The sequence below is a fragment of the Hyla sarda genome, chromosome 11, assembly GCF_029499605.1.
Source record: "Hyla sarda isolate aHylSar1 chromosome 11, aHylSar1.hap1, whole genome shotgun sequence".
Classification (NCBI taxonomy): domain Eukaryota; kingdom Metazoa; phylum Chordata; class Amphibia; order Anura; family Hylidae; genus Hyla; species Hyla sarda.
Window position 1 is genome coordinate 45,003,104 of NC_079199.1, and position 22,183 is coordinate 45,025,286.

General features: G+C 44.5%; 1 protein-coding gene and 1 pseudogene across 3 annotated transcripts in view; one reads left to right on the forward strand and one right to left on the reverse strand.

Annotated features, from left to right (window-relative positions):
• The window catches only part of PPP2R5E (protein phosphatase 2 regulatory subunit B'epsilon), a 132,188-nt gene that overhangs the window by 62,173 nt on the left and 47,832 nt on the right, over positions 1 to 22,183 (reverse strand). For all 3 annotated transcript variants that reach the window (XM_056545491.1, XM_056545492.1, XM_056545490.1), the window contains exon 3: positions 2,656 to 2,852. In XM_056545491.1, coding sequence (XP_056401466.1) covers positions 2,656 to 2,852 — 197 coding nt within the window. The remainder of the gene's footprint in view (positions 1 to 2,655; positions 2,853 to 22,183) is intronic.
• On the forward strand, positions 14,787 to 14,877 carry LOC130296029 (U2 spliceosomal RNA; annotated as a pseudogene).

Consider the following 22,183-nt stretch of genomic DNA (forward strand, 5'->3'; position numbering starts at 1 on the left):
TTGTTGTGCGCCCCCAGAGCACCTTGCGCCCACATATGGGGTATCTCCGTACTCGGGAGAAATTGCATTACAAATTTAGAGGGTCTTTTTTCCCTTTTACCTCTTGTGAAAATGAAAAGTATAGGGCAACACCAGCATGTCAGTGTAAGAAATTTCTTTTTTTACACTAACATGCTGGTGTAGACCCCAACTTCACCTTTTCATAAGGGGTTAAAGAAGAAAAAGCCCCCCAAAATTTGTAAGGCAATTTCTCCCGAGTACGGCGATACCCCATATGTGTCCCAAAACTGTTGCCCTGAAATACGAAAGGGCTCCAAAGTGAGAGAGCGCCATGCGCATTTGAGGCCTAAATTAGGGATTTGCATAGGGGTGGACATAGGGGTATTCTACGCCAGTGATTCCCAAACAGGGTGCCTCCAGCTGTTGCAAAACTCCCAGCATGCCTGGACAGTCAATGGCTGTCCGGCAATACTGGGAGTTGTTATTTTGCAACAGCTGGAGGCTCCGTTTTGGAAACAGTAGCGTACCAGACGTTTTTCCTTTTTTTTGGGGAGGGGGGCTGTGTAGGGGTATGTGTATATGTAGTGTTTTTTACTTTTTATTTTAGGTTAGTGTTAGTGTAGTGTAGTGTTTTTAGGGTACAGTCACATGGCAGAGGTTCACAGCAAGTTTGCCGCTGGGAGTTTGAGCTGCAGCGCAAAATTTGCGCCATCTCAAACTTGCAGCACTCACTGTAAACCTCCGCCCATGTGAGTGTACCCTGTACATTCACATTGGGGGAGGGGGCAAACATACAGCTGTTGCAAACTCCGAGCATGCCCTTTGGCTGTCCGTGCATGCTGGGAGTTGTAGTTTTGCAACAGCTGGAGGCACACTGGTTTGGAAACACTAAGTTAAGTAATAAACTTTCAAGTGTTTTGCAACCAAACTTAGTGTTTCCAAACCAGTGTGCCTCCAGCTGTTGCAAAACTACAACTCCCAGCATGCATGGTCTGTCAGTGCATGCTGGGAGTTATAGTTTTGCAACAATTGCAACAGCTTGAGGCACTGAGGTAGGAAACGGACAATGTTTCCCAACTAGTGTGCCTCCAGTTGTTGCAAAACTACAACTCCCAGCATGCCCAGACTGCCCAGGCATGCTGGAAGTTGTAGTTCAGATATTACCGAACTACAACTTCCAGCATGCTTGGGCAGTCTGGGCATGCTGGGAGTTGTAGTTTTGCAACAGCTGGAGGTCCACAGTTTGGAGACCACTGTATAATGGTCTCCAATCTGTGCTCTTCCAGATGTTACAGAACTACAACTCCCAGCATGCCTGGACAGACTGAGCATGCTGAGATTTGTAGTTTTGCAACATCTGGAAGAGCACAGATTGGAGACCATTATACAGTGGTCTCCAAACTGTGGACCTCCAGATGTTGCAAAGCTACAACTCCCAGCATGCCCAGAAAGCCAAAGGCTGTCTGGGCATGCTGGGAGTTGCAGTTTTGAACTTCCCAGAGGCAGCAGTGAGATCGCTTTACGGCGATCTCACTGCTGCCAATGAAGATGCCGCACTGCTGCCGGAAACTCACCGCCGGGACGCAGCGCCGCCGGGACCGCCTGGAGGACGCCGCTGGCGCCGGGACCACTCTGGACACCGCATGGCCCGGTAAGTGACGCCGGGCCACGGGTCAGGGACACTTAGCAGAGCGGTGTGTGTCCCGATCCCCGTGATCTGGACTCGCACACCGCGCTGCTAAGTATTCTGATAGCGAAATGCTGCTGTCAGCTAGTCAGATTTGACTAGCTGATAGCAGCGATCGCTGGGGGGGGGGGGGGGGGATGAAACCCCCCGTGGTTGCATGGTAAGATGGCTGGCTATCAGTTCATGACGTACCTGTATGTCATGGGTCGGGAAGGGGTTAAATGTCCCAATTCACAAAAAATTATAATTAATGACTTCTCTACTGTAAGAATAAAGACCAATGCATGCAGTGCCTCACGTAACCGCAAAACGAACACGTGAAGTGACCGTGAAGAAGCATGCTTTTCATGTGCTTCACTATATGGCATGCAATGCACAATTAGGAGCAGCAATACTTATACTTTCCATAGTGTTGTGTTCTGCTGTTACAGGGAACCCATGGGTAACCTAGCCTCTCACTGATAAGGGATTAAGTAAATATGTTTTTTGCAGGACTAGAGACACTTGTATAAGTGAAGGGAATGGAGGGTCAATAGTTAAAGACTGAAGCTGTAAACCATGGGAAAAACTGCTGCCATTCAGCTAAGGCTATAAAAACTTGTAAACTCCAATTGTTAGCTTAAACTTTAAACACGACTATGGGATTCTACTAGGGAAATCATGTTTTATAATAAATGCCCCTTCCTGGATCCTCCCACTGCCCTATCTTCAGCAGCAGATCAGCACACAAAAAGGAGAAGGCAGCAGCTTCTGCCCAACTACTTCTCTCTGCTGGAAGAGCTTAAAAGAACTTGGTGGAACAGCTTCTTGGATTCAACTGTAAGTGTTTATAAATACATTCGCATATTAATACAGGGGAGTCAAAACTGCGGAGTCGGAACATTTATCTACTGACTCCACAGCCCTGGGAAATACGCTAGGGCGAACCCGGCTTGAATGTACCAAGTATGTACTGTGCTAGGACTCACCATTCTTACTACTTCAGGGTAAGTCTGTTCTGTGAGGCAGCCTCTGCTTATTGTGATGTAGTCAACCAGTTCGTTCAGAGTAGATCTCTTGTATTCCTTCATCTTAAGATCAGACAGTGTATCCATAAAATCAAAGATGACACAGCACTGCTGAAGCTTCTTGAGGAACAGTTCCGGCTGCTCTGTGGTTGTAACGTCTGAAATATAAGGTACAAAGTATTAGACAGATAAAATATAGCAACAAAATCCTTTACATGCACATTGTAATAGCAGCTGTACTCAAAACAGAGACCAGGAAACAAAACCACACAAATGAATAAACGTTACTGGAGGATCTATAGAGATGTAAGAAAGCAATAACCATTTATCCTCTCCCCAAGTTAGAATTGGAACAAGAACAAGTCTACCTGCCTGCTCTCTGGACATTTCTGTTTCAATACATATTTGCATTAATGTTTCATTTAAGTCTACTTTGTTCAGTAATGTATAAATAATTTTGTTATAAAGAAGAAAAAACGAACAGCGGCACTGCTTAGGCTGCATTCACATCACGATTTCACCAATTTCTCCATCCGACCTGAGTACGATTTCATATGATTTTAAGTTATAAAAATCGTGTAAATAAAGTCGGATCCATTGACCTCCATTAAAAAAATCGGATCCATTACACACATCCGATTTGATCCGCATCCGATTTCACACGATTTTTGTTCAGGTCTGAAATCGTGGTCAACCCCGATTTCAGACCCGAACAAAAATCATGTGAAATCGGATGCGGATCAAATCGGATGTGTGTAATGGATCCGATTTTTTAATGGAGGTCAATGGATCCGACTTTATATACGATTTCATACGATTTTAACTTATAAAAATCGTGTACTCAAGTCGGATGGAGAAATCGTGATGTGAATGCAGCCTTAGCACCTAATTCACTGTTACCAAGGTATATATGGGCGTGCAACCAGAATAACCGTCTCAATTTTCTCACCTTCAGTGGTGCTCTCTCCAAGAAAACTACATCTTACCCATGAACAGCATAAAATAGATCAGATGGCACTTTATTTTCCTGCAGAAAACTCTTTATTCCAACACGAGGTCACGTGAAACATCTGTACCTGTTGTATTGGAATAAAGAGTTTTCTACAAGAAAAGTAAGTGCCATCTGATCTATTTTTATACTATTCATAAATAAATTACGGTATTGGTGATACTATTCCTCTTCTACGTAACAATTTCCTACAAAGATATTGTCTAAATTGTACATAATCAGCAACTTCGAAGCTGTGAGCAAAATGTAGCGACTACACCATTGTCCAGCTAAACAGGACCTATTCCAACAGATACTGGATAACTGTACACTTTGGTGCATGTCTGACCAGCATTTTTATAAAATTCCTTGCTGTATGCACAACACTGGTTCCACGCCGCTATGAACTATTGTATTATGCCGTATGAATGATTTATTAGCCGATCTCCACGGGGCTGTGTTCAGTGATCAGTAATACAAGTGAAGCTGATGCACGCAGGCGGATCTGGTTACCAGACCTTGTTAATAAATAACATTATCATCGCTCCCACAATACAGACCCATTGTTGTAACAAATAATTACTTAGCAACTTGGAAAGCCTATCAATACTGGCTGACAGTGTAATAAAGAGAGCATTTAACATGTCAGTAATAGGCGAAAGCAGATTGAGCCCAGCTACAGGCAGGGAAAAAAAAACATGTAGGCCCAGCTATAAACCAGGAGAAGGCAGAGAGGGCCCAGCTATAAACCAGGAGAAGGCAGAGAGGGCCCAGCTATAAACCAGGAGAAGGCAGAGAGGGCTCAGCTACAACCAAGAGAAGGCAGAGAGGGCCCAGCTATAAACCAGGAGAAGGCAGAGAGGGCCCAGCTACAACCAGGAGAAGGCAGAGAGGGCCCAGCTACAACCAGGAGAAGGCAGAGAGGGCCCAGCTACAACCAGGAGAAGGCAGAGAGGGCCCAGCTACAACCAGGAGAAGGCAGAGAGGGCCCAGCTATAAGCAGGAGAAGGCAGAGAGGGCCCAGCTATAAACCAGGAGAAGGCAGAGAGGGCCCAGCTATAAACCAGGAGAAGGCAGAGAGGGCCCAGCTATAAGCAGGAGAAGGCAGAGAGGGCCCAGCTATAAACCAGGAGAAGGCAGAGAGGGCCCAGCTACAACCAGGAGAAGGCAGAGAGGGCCCAGCTATAAGCAGGAGAAGGCAGAGAGAGCCCAGCTACAACCAGGAGAAGGCAGAGAGGGCTCAGCTACAACCAGGAGAAGGCAGAGAGGGCCCAGCTACAACCAGGAGAAGGCAGAGAGGGCCCAGCTACAACCAGGAGAAGGCAGAGAGGGCCCAGCTACAACCAGGAGAAGGCAGAGAGGGCCCAGCTACAACCAGGAGAAGGCAGAGAGGGCCCAGCTACAACCAGGAGAAGGCAGAGAGGGCCCAGCTACAACCAGGAGAAGGCAGAGAGGGCCCAGCTACAACCAAGAGAAGGCAGAGAGGGTCCAGCTACAACCAGGAGAAGGCAGAGAGGGCCCAGCTACAACCAGGAGAAGGCAGAGAGGGCCCAGCTTCAACCAGGAGAAGGCAGATAGGGCCCAGCTACAACCAGGAGAAGGCAGAGAGGGACCAGCTATAACCAGGAGAAGGCAGAGAGGACCCAGCTACAACCAGGAGAAGGCAGAGAGGGCCCAGCTATAACCAAGAGAAGGCAGAGAGGGCCCAGCTACAACCAGGAGAAGGCAGAGAGGGCCCAGCTATAACCAAGAGAAGGCAGAGAGGGCCCAGCTATAACCAGGAGAAGGCAGAGAGGGCCCAGCTACAACCAGGAGAAGGCAGAGAGGGCCCAGCTATAAGCAGGAGAAGGCAGAGAGGGCCCAGCTATAAGCAGGAGAAGGCAGAGAGGGCCCAGCTATAACCAGGAGAAGGCAGAGAGGGCCCAGCTATAAGCAGGAGAAGGCAGAGAGGGCCCAGCAATAACCAGGAGAAGGCAGAGAGGGCCCGGCTATAACCAGAAGGCAGAGAGGACCCAGCTATAACCAGGAGAAGGCAGAGAGGGCCCAGCTATAACCAGGAGAAGGCAGAGAGGGAACAGCTACAACCAGGAGAAGGCAGAGAGGGCCCAGCTATAACCAGGAGAAGGCAGAGAGGGTCCAGCTATAACCAGGAGAAAGCAGAGAGGGCCCAGCTATAAGCAGGAGAAGGCAGAGAGGGCCCAGCTATAACCAGGAGAAGGCAGAGAGGGAACAGCTATAAGCAGGAGAAGGCAGAGAGGGCCCAGCAATAACCAGGAGAAGGCAGAGAGGGCCCGGCTATAACCAGAAGGCAGAGAGGACCCAGCTATAACCAGGAGAAGGCAGAGAGGGCCCAGCTATAACCAGGAGAAGGCAGAGAGGGCCCAGCTATAACCAGGAGAAGGCAGAGAGTGCCCAGCTATAACCAGGAGAAGGCAGAGAGGGCCCAGCTATAACCAGGAGAAGGCAGAGAGGGCCCAGCTACAACCAGGAGAAGGCAGAGAGGGCCCAGCAATAACCAGGAGAAGGCAGAGAGGGAAAAGCAGTTGGAGAAGCCAAGGAATCACTTATCCCAAAAGGCTGGAGGTACAGTCTGCATATACCAAAAAGAAAATTCAAAGATTCACAGGTCAAATCTAGCAATATTTTAAGAAAGTAAATGTTGGCTAAATATGCTGATTTTGTGGGGATAGGACCACCACCTAATATGTGGGGTGACCACCAACTACAAATGTCAGGGAAAAGAATCAGGCAACAGGATTTCAACATGCCTGATCCTTCTGTTCTGAAAATAAGATTTTTAATCAAAACTATTTGCAAAATTGCTTCATTATCTACTTGACATGCATTGGAGCAATGTACAAATAGTTGCACATCTATGCCAGACTATGAAATTGGGATCTTAAGCTAAGGCCAGCTAAGATTTCTGTGAAAGTACTGTATACTGCCTACCAGGTATGTAAATGACTGCCCATGCCTAGATCACAAAAGAAATTCATAGTATGCAGATTATTCTTTTCTTCCAAACACACAGTAGTCAGAGTCTTTTGACATAAAGACATTAGGATCTGTAGTGACTTTTATAACCAAACACTTTTCAATACAACATGAAAACACTTCAAAAGGAAGGAAGCGAGGCACTGTCTTACACAATAGACAGCACACATCCTGAGCAGAGCTGGAATACAGGCCGATCTGCAGCAGAAGTCTGAATGGAGTGGTAGTGCACATGCCCTGCAGCTCCAATCAACCACACCAGTCTCATGATCAGTGGGGGTCCCAGCAGTTGGACGACCACTTATAATTGTCATTTGCTGGAAAAGCACTTCAAAAAGGGAATGTGTCTTGGATTTTTTTTTTTAATAAATAAAATTATAATAATCAAGACAAAGCATTTCATTTGTATTTATTTAGTTTTAGGACAATGTAGTTTTAATGTTATTTATTAATGAAGTGTGTACTGGGGGCTGCCATTACTGTAGCCCCTTTGTGGTGACAACGCTGCGGCCTGTGATAGGCTGAAGCTCTGTGTGACGTGCGGTGCAAACAGGAAGTAAGAAGAATACAGCCCGGGGACCAAACACCTGTACCGGAGTGTACCGGAGCTCCGGGGGCTCGTTGGCAGGTAAGAGAAAGTTTGTTTTCTTTTATTTTGCAGCCCAGACCGGATAAAATGAGAAAAGTGCGCGCCAGACTACTCCTTTAAGATAGGTCTCATAGAAAAGCATTGACTGCTTATTGCACATGAGCATAGCACAGGCTAGGTGAAATGAAAGGGGGACCTTGCACCATTTTCTTGAAGTCCCTGAGGAGCAGTGACCTATCAAGAGACATCTAGTCTGTCCTTTACCACTCTTCAGACACCAACAAAATGGTGACAGTGGAATTGAGAAAAAAAATGAAATAAAATAAAAAAACTACTTAACCGCCTCCACCCTCTCCTTTTGCACATAGACAGAGGAGGAAGGTAGACGGGCGAGATCTAATTTGCAGTAGCCAGGCAAGTTGCTTGCTTTCAGCAGATTTCTCATGTTAGCTCCCTCTGCTGGTCAATAGTGGGAGATATGACAAGTTATTTAATTTTTCCTATCTTGTGAACACTTTTTTTTTTTTTTTTTTACATTTCCAAAAATGTTTAACAAAATAAAAAAAATCACCACATTTGGTGACACTTGCCTTTAACAGGCTTTAAAGGGGTGTTCCCAAAATGGGGTTCTATACCATTGTGAATACAGATTTACTACAATGATTGGTATTGTATACTGTGCTTAGAAAAAGCCAAGTAACACCATAGATTTGTAGCATGGCTAATTCCAGGTGCATAATGGCAAATTCACCAAGAAAGAGATTTACACGGGTCTAGACACTCTAGGCGAAAGCAGTATAGTGATCTTTGATCCGTCAGTTTGGGTCATTAGACCCACGAGTGGGCCAAGGCATGCTGTCATATTACAGATGTGTGAACTTGGCCGTAGGATTTGTCATGTTGTGTTTCTGCTTGTGTCAGTGAGCACCTCCAGCAGACCTTCTCGAATGTGATCGTACAACTCCCCGTCCAATTCATCACAATCATAAACCAAATCTAGAGCGACTACTCTGATCCCTCTTCCCCAGTGGGCCGACAGGGAAGCCCCTGATAATCACTCAGCCTCCCGGACCACAGTGAGGATGTCATCAGGGCCCTGTATAATCTGTCTGTATTAAAGCCATTTTCAATGCAGGCTTCAAAGTAAATGCAAGAACCTCCAATTTGGTCAGAAGGGGCTTATTGATAGGAAAGCGCTTTGCTTACATAAATGCTTTTAAATAAAGCAGGGAGATTAAATCATGTGTACAGGAGGTTATTAGAAAACAGCTTTAGGGGAAAAACAGCAGATATTAAATGGTCTCTTTTAGTGAAAAATAAAAAAAATGCCAAAAAGACAAAAGTCAACCCAGTATTTTGTAACGTCTCCAGGATACAGTTTCTACTGGAGAAATACACAACACAGAGCACATTATAGTACAAGAAACTTTCTCCTTTTAATAACCTACAGTGAAAAATGAAACTGAACAGATCAGAGAGAAACATTTACCGAGAAGAATCAAGGATAACAATCCTAGTCAATAATGGTAAACATTCACTGTTAATGGTAATGTTAATTATCGGCTTATTGGCAAGGTAATTGCCGATACTGATAACGCCCAAAATCGTGATTATCGGCCGATAATATCGTCCAAACCGATAATCGGTCGATCCCTAACAGTCACCTCCATGTCCATGTTTTTGTTTCCCCACCCCCTAGCAACATATTACACGCACACACAAGCAAGGTCTGGGGATGGATAGTCACCCAAGATTCAAATGCTAAGTAATAATCAGGGCTGTGGAGTTGGTAGATAAATGTTCCGACTCCGACGTTTTTTGTACTTCCGACTGCCCGACTCAGACTCCTCTGCATTAATATGCAAATGTATTTTATACATTCCTTGAAGGAAAGAAAGGTAACATACATGTCAATAGTAAGGGAGAAACAGCGAGCCTGGCACTGCTACTTCACACACCTGTGGATTATTACTCAGGTAGACACAATGCAGCAATAGATTCATGTAAGCAGTGGAGGTGCAAGACTTGATAGAAGATACAACACTTATGCACAAATCCAATAAAGGAAGAATTCAAGTGCACTCACCACGTAGACTGCTTCTTCGTTAATTTATTTCTTGTCACAAAAAGACATAATGCAGGGAGACTACATATAGGGGGTGTGCCAAGTGGTGAGTGCACTTGAATTCTTTCTTTATTGGATTTCAACATACATGTCATTACCACATGACTACTGGCTGGGAAGCCAACAGTCTACTGTATTGAACAGTTTAAGCCCACCAAATTCTTCTAAGCTCTTCTAGCAGAGAGAGGTAGTTGGCAGAAGCTGCTGCCTTCTCCTTTTTGTGTGCTGATCTGCTGCTGAAGATAGGGTAGTGGGAGGATCCAGGAAGGGGCATTTATTATAAAAACATGATTTCCCTAGTAGAATCCCATAGTCATGTTTAAAGTTTAAGCTAACAATCAGAGTTTACAAATTTTTAGCCTTAGCTGAATGGCAGCAGTTTTTCCAATGGTTTACAGCTGCAGTCTTTTGACCCTCCATTCCCTTCACTTATACAAGTGTCTCTAGTCTTGCAAAAAACATATTTACTTAATCCTTATCAGTGAGAGGCTAGGTTACCCATGGGTTCCCTGTAACAGCAGAACACAACACTATGGAAAGTATAAGTATTGCCGCTCCTAATTGTGCCTTGCGTGCCATATAGTGAAGCACATGAAAAGCTTCTTCACGGTCACTTAACGTGTTCGTTTTGCGGTTGCGTGAGGCACTGCATGCATTGGTCTTTATTCTTACAGTAGAGAAGTCATTAATTATAATTTTTTGTGAATTGGGACATTCCAATCTTAATTTAGTAAGAGTCGGAGCCGGTGCATTGTTTGCAGACTCCAGGTACCCAAAATTTCATCGGACTCCTCGAATCAGACTCCACAGCCCTGGTAATAATCACCAGATTTTGAGGGCACGTTATAACAGTAATTGAGAATGGCATTTATAACTATTCGATTATTTTTGCGACAAATCATGCAGCCCTAGTGTGTGTGTTATGCATGAAGTGGCTGGAAAGAATTCAGTTTGTCTTCTGGATCATAATCAAAAACAATCCAAAAAAGAGAAACTGCATTTTATACAGAACTCTCAGAGCCGGTTACAGCAAGTCAAAAGCCAGTCTCACACATACACTCCTGTGTGGGCCAATCTGCCTAGGGGTAGTATGGAAAGCGAGGAACTGAAGTACAACTTAGAGCAGTACTTGCAGAGGGTCACTGGAAACAGGGATCTATGGAGATCAAATGCATGGCTCTAGGAAGACACAGACCAGGATATTTTTTTTGTTGAAACCTAAAGTACAACTTACCTTTCAATAACAACTTCTTAAAAGGGGATTACTATGTATGTAACACAGTAACATTTTAGAGAATGGTTTACTACAAGGTACACCAGCCCTGCAAAGTCAATGGGACCCGGTGGTGCCTGCTGTGCTCCAATCTGTTCAGGGTCAATTAAGCGCATAAAGAAAAATCTAATGGACCCTTAACGGGAGAGAACATTGTGGAAATGTGAAACTAGCCTTAGCAACAAATAAGCAATTTTCACTAAACAGTTTCTTTTAACAAGTAAGATAATTTAAATCTGTAGATCGGTGTGGTTCATGCTCGTCAGCAACTCCGCGACTCAGTGTGGTTCATGCTTTTCAGTAACTCAGCACGGTTGCTAATGCAAACTACAGAGCAATGAGGTCAGTGTGTACAATATTCTTTTCTTTTACGTTGCTCTATTAGTGTTATTCAAGAACACACAATTCTGAGGATATTTTTACAGCGTTTACCATGGATTAAAAGTATAGTACTTTTATTTATCCCACTATGGCGCTTAACTGCACAATACTACCTTCTATACCTGTCATTTTAATGATGGGACCTAATAGATAAATACACATGGTAGACATAGAGGGCATTAGTTGGGCACTAACATGACAGAAGGAGCTGCTGGTGTCTGGCAACAGATTATTGACCTTTACTAACTCAAACATGCACCGTAAGCTGATCAAGTGCATTGTAGGTAAGCAGAGCAACCTCAGAGCAAACCGTGCAGCCTACATACCCCTATTCATCTAGTCATTACACGTCCACCAATCATATGGCTAAAGCACAACTCTAAAAGCTGACATTCTCAGCATAACTCTCATTGTCAAACATTTATTTCATCAGCAAGTTACACGTCTGACTAAACTGGCACATATCTAACCTGCAAAAACATAGGAGATAAACTAAGTGGCACAGTCCCTGCTTGCTCCACCCTCTACGACTCCTCCTGCAAAGAAAAAAAAATACAACTCTAGCACAATCCATTCATATATGTGGGGTTGTGTGAGAATAAAGTCTTTTAAGAATAGATCTTTTATGCATTTGTGCTATTTATCATTCCAATACTACCAGTCAGTTACACCCGAGTACTGATAAGAATGCAGATACTGACATAATATATAAATAGTTTACGCCAGTAGTATACAGACTGCTACAGAGCTGTAGGAAACAGTGTAAGGAACTAAATCTTGGCTGGTTTATAATTGAAATGGTAGAACAAACAACACAAGCGCCAGACAAAACACATACACAAACTCCCTAAAATGTCTGAAAACACTGAAAATATATGTCTCAAAAACCTATTACCTGCAGGTTTTTATGGGAATGAATGGCGAAGCCGGCTGTCATGTTCAATACTGTACAGACGCCTATGTGGAGTTTCCTCTGCACTAACACAAATAAAGCAGATTGGGTAGGAGTAAAGCATCGATCCTTAGTAACCACTAACAATGCAAACTGGTGGGAGAGCGCTACAAACAAGACGTTATCTCGGCAAAGAGAGAAGTTGCATGTAATGTCTGCAGAATGTGTCACGAAATGGGTTATACCCCTGGTCAAATGACCTAAAGGACATGGACACGATCACAAAGTCACAAATAACCTCTGCTCCTTCCAGTAAGGCTGGGTTCACACTGCAAAATTTCTGGGCAGAATTTCTGCCGGAGATCGTGCCGTCGGCACTAGGGCCGAGCAGACTGCATTGCTGCCCCCATAGACTGCAATGCTTTTCTGGGTGGTTCTTTTGGGAGATTTGCTCTGAAATGCATTGCCATCTATGGGGACGGCAATGTAATCAGCGCAATCCTAGTGCCGCCGGCTCGATCTCCGGCATAAATTCTGCCCAGAAATTCCACAGTGTGAACCTAGCCACAGTTGTAAATAAGGGAAGTTGTCCAGCTCACCACCGCCGCCTCAGTGCACGGACTCGTGCGGACACCACCAAGACAGGCAAGTAGAAAATTGAAGAATGTCCAGCACAAAAGCACGATGCAAGAAGATGATTTATTGTGAATTCACACAGCAAACAGCAACATGGATCATGGAGTAGAGTGACGCGTTTCAGCAACCTTAGTCGCCTTAGTCGTACGTCACCATTGACGGCTATGCAGTGTTCGCGGACTTCCGCGCAAAGAATGAACATGTTCGTTCTTTGCGTGGAACAATTTCAGTGGCGGAATTGTCCGCCGGTAAAATTTCGCAGTGTGAACGGGTCTCGCGGAAACCCATTCACACTGATGCTTATGTTCTCAGCGTGGAATTCCGCGGGAATTACCTAGTGTGAACATACCCTTAGTGTTTTTTTTACTGGGTCCCAACTAAAACTCAACACGTTTCCAGGAGCATGGGGTCCCTATATGACATTACGAAAAAGGATCCTAGAACACGATGTTTTCCAGTTTCCTCCAGTTGACGTCATCTGTGACCAGTGATCCTGACCATATCCTTTGGACCAACTTTCTTGTGAGCCGCTAAGACTGGCAGCTCATACTACTACAGTACTTCACAACTTGTGCCTCTACAGCTGTTCCCAAACTACAATTCCCATCATGCTCTGACAGCCACAGGCAATTTGGGGTGCCTGATATATTTAGGGCAGTGGTCTTCAAAATGTTGGGCTTTACAAGGAACACATTTCAATATTGCTCAACCCTATACAGGTCAATAGAAGCCACATACAGCCCATAGCTATATTAAAATGAATAGGAGGAGTTCCTGACTCCTGTGTAGTCCTACAGCCACATGTTACACCCATCTGCCCCAGTCTATTACCATCATTTTTGCAAGTTTTTGTTTGTAACCATGGAGACACACCAGTATGTACAGAAGCTGCATTCCCCTAAAAAAGTGGTCACAGTGTGAGACCACTCCCCTAAAATAAAGCAACTTTCAAAATAGTTATTTTTTTTCTGTATATTTATAGACTATGGACCTCTATGCCACATGATGTTGTGATGTCTGGCTCAATATAAAAGTTCATTACGGTAGAATATAATATTACAAGTTATGGATACTAGATTTACAGCGGTACACAACGGGTGCCACAAAGTTAAACAGATTTGTAAATTACTTCTATTAAAGAATCTTAATCCTTCCAGTACTTATTAGTGGCTGTATACTACAGAGGGAATTACTTTCTTTTTGGATTTCTTTTCTGTCACGACCACAGTGCTCTCTGCTGACAACTGTGTCCACGTCAGGAACTGTTCAGAGCAGGAGAAAATTTCCATAGCAAACATATGCTGTTCTGGACAGTTCCTAAAATGCACAGAGGTGTCAGCAGAGAGCACTGTGGTCGGGACAGAAAAGAAGGCTCAAAAGAAAAGAATTTCCTCTGTAGCATACAGCCGCTAATAAGTACTGGAAGGATTAAGAATTTGTAATAGAAGTCATTTACAAATCTGTTTAAACTTTCTGGCACTAGTTGATTTTAAAAAAAATAAATGAAAAAACCGGTGTACCCCTTTAAGGGGATAGAATGTCATTCCAGTGAGTTATTCTGATGCCATATTGGAGTCGGAAGGAATTTTCCCTCTCTCATTGGGCAATTGGCATCAGCTTCATGTTTTTTGTTTTTTTTTGGCCTTCATCTGGATCAACACAGTAGGGCTTTAGGTTGAATTTTATGAACTCGTCTTTTTTTTAACCTTAAAAACTAGGTTATTATATTCATTTTTGAATGTACATTTTTAGTAAACTGCATATAAAGCAATTACTTCCTTCAGATTAGCTGTGAGGGTGGTCCAATATAGGCAAGTATAGTCCCCCAACTTATAAAGATATAAAAACACATCAACATAAGATAGTACAGTGATACAAGGCATTTGCTTTTGTTTTCCATATATGCAAATCTGTGCTCTAAAGTTTCATTGTCCTCATAAAACTGGGTTAGCCGGTCCATGAACAAGTAAAGGTTTTATGCTGCTTTGCACAATGTTTTGTTTGCATGGCGTTACGCCGCACAAGCTGCATACAACTATTCATTTATATAGTTATTTTTAAGCAACTTTTTAAAGAACAGGTTCTGCCTCTTACTCAATCCATCCCCAACTGTCTATAGAAGCCTACAATTCTACTGCAGACAGATATTGGCCCTGATTTACTAAGAGTGGAGTTTTCTTTGTGGGTTTTAATTCCCTATAATTTTTTCCACACATCGCTTCTCGGCCTTTTGGCTAAGATCAAGCGTAGTATCTGTTCTTATCAGTTTCATGCTGGTGGCAGGCGACGCCAGTTTGGAGCTGGTGGGGATGGGTGCTGCATGGTAGGGAGCAGGTGTATCGGGGCTGGTTCTGAGGAATCAGCTCGATGGCTGCCCTGATGTGACCTGCTTCCTCCGGGTCTCGCCATGAGGCTGAGAGGGTCTAGAGCCAAGGTACTTTAGTGCCTCGGGGAGTGGTGATCCCGAGGTGCCGAAACTCACTGGGAGGATGGGCTCACTGAGTTGAAGCACGGGCACCATAATCTCTTCACCTTTGTGGCACTCACCTCTTGATTCCTCTTCTGGCCTCTTCTGGCTGGGATCAGAGAAATTTTTATAGATCCGGACAGATGTCCGGGCAGTATATCTGCGCACATTCACCTATTTATTTTTGTCTCACTGTGTCACTTTTTGGGTGTTGTGTGTCCACAGGATTTGTCAGGATGCGGTAGCCCTTCTGGGTGTCCCTCCTGTCGGTCTAGGGGAGGTGTGTGTGGCCATTAGGTTCCGCACCTCCCTGCAAACACCCCGGGTACTCCTGCTCTGGCAGGGTGCCTACCGTTATCGTCTCTGCGGGCAGATACCTTGGCTAACGCCTAGGGGGATGCCGGGAGCATTTGTGGTCCCTTAGTAGCTTCGGCGAAAAGGGACATCGAACCTGGAACCTCACAGGTACCTTTTGGTCTGGAGGCGAAGGGTAAGGTTTGTTGGGGGGGGCCTCTCTCCTATCGGAGAAGGGCTTGAGATAGACCGCATCCTCTGTGCACGTTTTTTTAGTGTAACATGTTTGCACTTTTTCTTGCACTTTGGGTGATTCGAGATCACGTTCCTCAGCATTTACTAAGTATTTACTAAGGTTTCCCTACATTTGTTTTATTTATTTTCTTTTATTTATTTATTACAAATGCTCTGATCTGTTGGGTTTTCCTCAGCTGAAATCCACCACATTTTCTGTGGAAACCTTAGTAAATCTGTTGGGATTTTGTAAAAAGGTTGGGGGCCACGCCCCTTTTCGGTGACCACGCACCTTTCCCGGGTTTTCTGAGCATGGGTGCGTTCCCACCTGGCACATGTACGGCAGCAGAGGGAAATATGCTGCTTATCCCTTGCTCACTATACACACAGGGCTTTCCGGCGGCAGCCCTATGTGTGTAGTGAGTTTTGGAGGCGGGGCCGTGTGCCGGCGTGACTGTGACGCTTGGCTCCGCCTCCAAAACTCACTGCACACACAGGGCTGCTGCCGGAAAGCCTTGTGTGTATAGTGAGCAAGGAATACACAGCGTATTTCCTGCTACTGCCATAATTTTTGCGCAGCGTGAAATACACTGTGTATACGCCAGGTGGGAACGCACCCTAAAATGGAGAGTTTGTCGGGTTTTTTTTTGTTTGTTTTTTCAATTCTGGCACAAATTATGGCGCAGACAATAGTAAATCAGGGCCATTGTGTATGACAGTGCTGTCCACAAGATGAAGATCCTGAATAGAGGACCCCCCCCCCACCAGAACTTTTAATAAAGGCGTTCTCTAATTTAGAACACCGATTTTCATGTATCCGGCTAGGAAATGATGAGTTAATAGAGGGAGCCCATGTACAGTATCCTTATCTTTTCAGAGAATTCACAAAGAGGGTCCCTCACTCTGGAGAAGCTGTCCAGCATTACACACACAGCCTAATGTGCCTCCAGCTGTTGCAAAACTACAACTCCCATCATGCCCGGACAGCCGATGGCTGTCCGGGCATGCTGGGAGTTGTAGTTTTGCAATTGCTGGAGGCATTCTGGCCTAATTACATGAATGGACACTGCATAATAACCAATTTCCGCTGTGGTGATGCTGCAGGAAAATTTAACATTTACTGCCAGGTTCTCAAGCAGATTACAGCTGATCATTGGAAGTCCCAGCAGGGCGATCTTTGTTCCTTCCCCCCCCCCCCCACACACACACTCTAGTGATAAAAAAATAAAAAATAAAGTAAAAATAAAAAAAATAATAAAATATATATATTTTTTTTTTGTCTCCGGCAAATTATTGTTCTTTGCTGCAAAGTGCTGGATAATCAGACAATGTTACCATATATCCTTTACCTTCATATAAAGAATTGTAAAATTAACCGGCACTATTGCTATATTCACGTTTTTGGGTGTATCTATCTATTGGTACATGAACTCGGGGGTACATACCCTACACACAGCCTTTGTACTGTGTGCAGATTGTGTCTACAGCAGTGTTTTTTTACCTTATTTTTGCTTGCTTTTATCACCCCCAAAAAAAAACTTTTTTGATAGCAGCCACACACAGCTGGATAGGCATGGCGCGAGGTTCGCAATGCACCGCGGCCACCATGCCTATCCCTGTACGTCAGCGCTGGGACCGCTGTGTGATTGACAAACAGGTCCCAGCGCATGCGCCCCTTAGCTTATTTGACGTGCCAGGCTAACACACCCTGCGGCGCATGTCGAATAAGCTAAGGGGCGCATGCGCTGGGACCTGTGTCAATCACAAAGCGGTCGCAGCACTGATGTACAGGGGATAGGCATAGCAGAGGGGCATTGCGAACCTTGCATCACGCCTATCCGACTGTATCAAAAACTTTTTTTTTTTTTGGGGGGGGGGGGGGCGGCAGAAATAAGGTAAAAATGCTGCTGTAGACACAATCTGCACACAGTACAAAGGCTGTGTGTGTAGGTTATATAGAGTTCATGACAATTGCGCTTTAACATCGATTTCACTTTTGCAAGTATTGTCTCCTCTTTAATATTTAAAAGCTAAATCCAGCTTTTAGCACAGATTACTGATCTCCGTCAGTGACAGAATGGATAAGATAGAACACAAACCATCAAGTCAAAGGAAAGTGATCTGGACTGTTACAGGCGGAATTCAGCGGAAGCTTGATCTGCAGACACACTTGGCTGTAACATGGAAGGGAGTTGACTTCCTGAGGACTCTCTATAATCTGTGTGATGTCATTGTCTGAGGGAGACGTTCTCCTCGGCTGTATAACTAGGACAGCGGCCCAGCACATAGGGGGAGATCAGCCTCAAATATTTGTATAAGACGTTTGTAAGTTGGGGTATGTTCACACTAGTAAAAGTGCTGTATGTGTAGGGTACACATTGGTATACCGGCAGGAACGAGCGCCCTGACTAAGTCCACTCAGTTGAAGTATACTACTGGTTATGTTTGGTCCATTTCCAACCATATACAGTGCATGAGACCGAGCTTTCAAGGGCCACAAAATAAAAAAATACATTCAGAACTGAAAACTACTAGCAGATATCATTCTGTCCATCAAACTCATTGGTCCTGGCCCAGGAATCAGCCATACTTTACTGGTATGCCGACACATATCCTATATCTACAGCATTTAAAAGGGATAATCCAGTAAAAAATGTGTAAATATATATATATTTTTTATATATATATCAACCGGCTCCAGAAAGTTAAACAGATTTGTAAATTACTTCTATTAAAAAAAAAATCTTAATCCTTTTAGCACTTAGCAGCTGAAGTGGAGTTGTTCTTTTCAGTCTGACAACATTGCTCTCTGCTGACACCTCTGTCTGTCTCAGGGATTGTCCAGAGTAGGAGCAAATCCCCACAGCAAACCTCTCGTGCTCCAGACAGTTCCCAAGACAGACAGAGGTGTCAGTAGAGAGCACTGTGGTCAGACTGAAAACAATTCAGCTTTAGCAGCTAATAAGTACTGGAAAGATTAAATTTTTTTTTTTTTTTTTTACTGGAATACCCCTTTAAATACTGTTAACAGCCTTACTGAGAATCAGTGTACTAGTCGTAAACATAATACATACAGTATGTATCTCTAGCACATTGACAATGTTAAAGTGGTGGTCCTGATAGGATACATGGACTTGACAAAGGGTGGTCTACCACTCAGGACACAACCCTCCATTTACTACAGTGAAGGAACCACTTTGGTGGACCTGGCCTGTCTATGTATTTAATAGTCACCCATTCCTCTTGAAGTATTTTAGTTTTACAAAGTGATTGCATATGGTTTCATTCTTTTTATCACGTTAAAAGTAAAAATCCGGTTGATTTCCTTTTTTTTGCATTGCATTGTGGGTGTTTTCCCCACTGTCATCAGGAGCTAAACAACTTTGTTCAATGCAGCGTTCCTCTGTTTTTTCTCTTGTGAGGTGTAAATTAAAGGGATTGTCCAGTGAAAGACAACTTTTCTCCTATCCACAGTCTGAACACGGGGGGGTCTTAGTGCTGGGAGCCGTGAACACATTTGACCCAGTGAAGAGCCCTAGGTCACTTTTACCCTTAATTTTTCCCACCCCCTAAAACGTAACTTTTATTACGAATAGCAGATAAATAATAAATGTGATTAAGAAATGATTAAAATCTGGCCTCCTTGTGTGTTATAACTTTATTAGTAGTAAGCTGGAAGCTGAACGCTGTCCCAGTGTAATGGTCACAACCAGTGGTCTGCAGTATCACTGGTTGCTAAAACACACAGGAGGTTATATAAAAGCGCCCCCTCTACATATATGCCCCCTCTAAATGTTTCGTTGCGACAGTAACATCTTCCGGAGGGAAACGGGCATCAATCTGTGTTGCCAACTAGCCGGCTATTTATGGACCATGCCTGCTCATTGGCGCCACCCCAAGCGCCATTCTAACCAATCAATGGTCTGCTTTTTTTTGTCACAGTGCCACACTCACCTGTATCACTGATCAGTTCCTCGATTCCACCAATCATATTATAGCTTACCGGATACCTCATCCGTGCGCGCCTCATGACGTGTTTGCCAATGTTTATAGGCGCGTCCTTTTACTTTCATTTTTGCGCATGCGCATTGTTATCAGCCTGTCCTCTGCCCCCGCGCACAGGATCCCAACCGGCACTTTGACATTCTGGGCTGATAATGTGAACGGCGCATGTGTGATTGCCCGTCTTCACCTTAATACTAATAGGCTAATCTGTTCTTCATTCTTCGCTTCATTCCTGTAATGTTTATTGATTACTTGGGCATATCCTATTCTCAAGATATCAGTTGGCTAGTAATTTCCTCCCACACTAGGATATTACTGACTGATCGTGATATCTCCATATGCCAGTATTATTTTGGCATTATCCAGATCTTACTAGTTAAACACTAGGATATTAATAACAGATAGTAATTTCTATATATACACCAGTATTATTTAAGCATTATCCAGATCTTACTAATTGAGCGGGTGCTGCTACACTGCTCCCCTTATTTAAGGCGTATTACCTCTGTTCATTCTCCTTCACTATTTCCCATCATGTACGAGTGGCGGGATATCTCCCACCATTCATTACATGATATAGATTATTCCTTTGGTGTTTTCTGATCAAAAGTATGGATTTGTTATACATTGCAGTCATCAGTCCATGACAGACGTGATCCTATGGTCATGGGACCATCTACTAAATGTTATTCTTATAATATCAAGGACACCACCGTATGTGTCTGTATCCATGGCCTCTTTCGTCCCATGTTATATCACATCGAATGGACCAACGCATCGCAATAGTACACCTGGATTGTCATCACTATCCAACATACATGGTCACTTTTTTAGGGTGATCCTACTCCTATTCCGTGTGGGCAAGATGGCTCTGATGTTGATGGCACAGGGTGAGTATAGTAACTTATAAGTATGTGTGGTCACCTATGGTGTTCGGGTCCTTTACTCTTAGGGCTGGTCCATACCAGATAGGGAAGATGGCAACTTTACTAATAGATCTACTATTCTTACAGATGTCATTTGTCATATTTATAACATTGTCGCAACTTATCAAAGAAAGGATGTAAATGAAAAACCTTCATTCAAACCATTGGGGTACAGACTTTTCAGCCTATAAATCCATTTACTGTATTTTTCGCTGTATAAGATGCACTTTTTCTTCCCCAAAACTGGAGGGAAAAAGTCGGTGCGTCTTATACGGCGAATACACCCCTATCGCGGCAGTCCCTGCGGCCATCAACGGCCAGGACCCGCGGCTAATACAGGACATCACCGATCGCGGTGATGCCCTGTATTAACCCTTCAGACGCGGTGATCAAAGCTGACCGCCGCGTCTGAAGGGAAAGGGACACTAACCCGGCTGTTCAGTCGGGCTGTTCGGGACCACCGCGATTTCACCGCTGCGGTCCCGAACAGCCCGACTGAATAGCTGGGTTAGTGCTTACAGGACACTGGGAGGGACCTTACCTGAGTCCTCGGTGTCTTCTCCATTCAGGGATCCCCTGTATGGCCGGCGCTCTCCTTCCTCGTCATCATGTCGTCGCGTACGTGCGTAACGACGTGATGACGGAAAGCGAGGATCCCCGGCCGGCAGCAAAGACGTTCCGGAGCGACGGAGACACGGCGACAGCGATGGAGCGACATCCAGGGCAGCGGTGACGGGTCCGGAGCGGCGGGGACACGCGAGTATTACCTCCTATGTAGTGGTCTTCAATCTGCAGACCTCCAGATGTTGCAAAACTAAAACTCCCAGCATGCACGGACAGCCAACGGCTGTCCGGGCATGCTGGGAGTTGTAGTTTTGCAACACCTGGAGTTCCGCAGGTTGAAGACCACTATTGGGTTCAAAATCTAAAATTTTTTAGATTTTGCACCAAAAAATTGGGTGCGTCTTATACGCCGGTGCGTCCTATAGGGCGAAAAATACGGTAGCTTCCTCCCTAAGGAGGATCTTATCAATATTGCCCTTTCTCGGGCCCAATTTTAGCTGGCACATCCCCCAGAACTTCAGGTCCTGTGGTCTACCTCCATACATTGCGTGCATGTGTCTTGCCACAGGTGTATCTGCCCCCAACCTGATGTTATTTAGGTATTGGCAGATCAGTCTCCTAAATTCCTGTGTGATTTTTCCCACGTATAATTTTGGGCACTCGCGACATATATGATGTTTCTAGACTTACAATTAATGTATTGTCAAATGTCATATTCCCGATGGTCCACTGGGTTGACGAACTTCTTAACCTTGGGCAGGTATGGGCAGAAACTACAATGTCCACAGCTGAAAGAGCCAGTGCTGGGAGCCCCCCACAATCTCCTGAATGAGACCTCCAGCGCTACCATAGAAATGAATGGCGCACGTGCCGTCTGCAGCACACGCTCCTCTCAGAGAACCCCGTTTAGGATATCGCGGGGGATAGGGGATAATTTGTCTTTCACTGGACAATCCCTGGGTTTTAACATTCCCCTTGTTAACAGATTTTATGTGCAGTTTGATATAACATTGTCAGACGTTGGGCAGGCGTGGATAGGAAATTTAGCCTTATCAAAACCAGTGCAGAGAAGTAGTGCAGTTGGCCATAACAACCAACCAGATTGCTTTCATTTTTCAGAG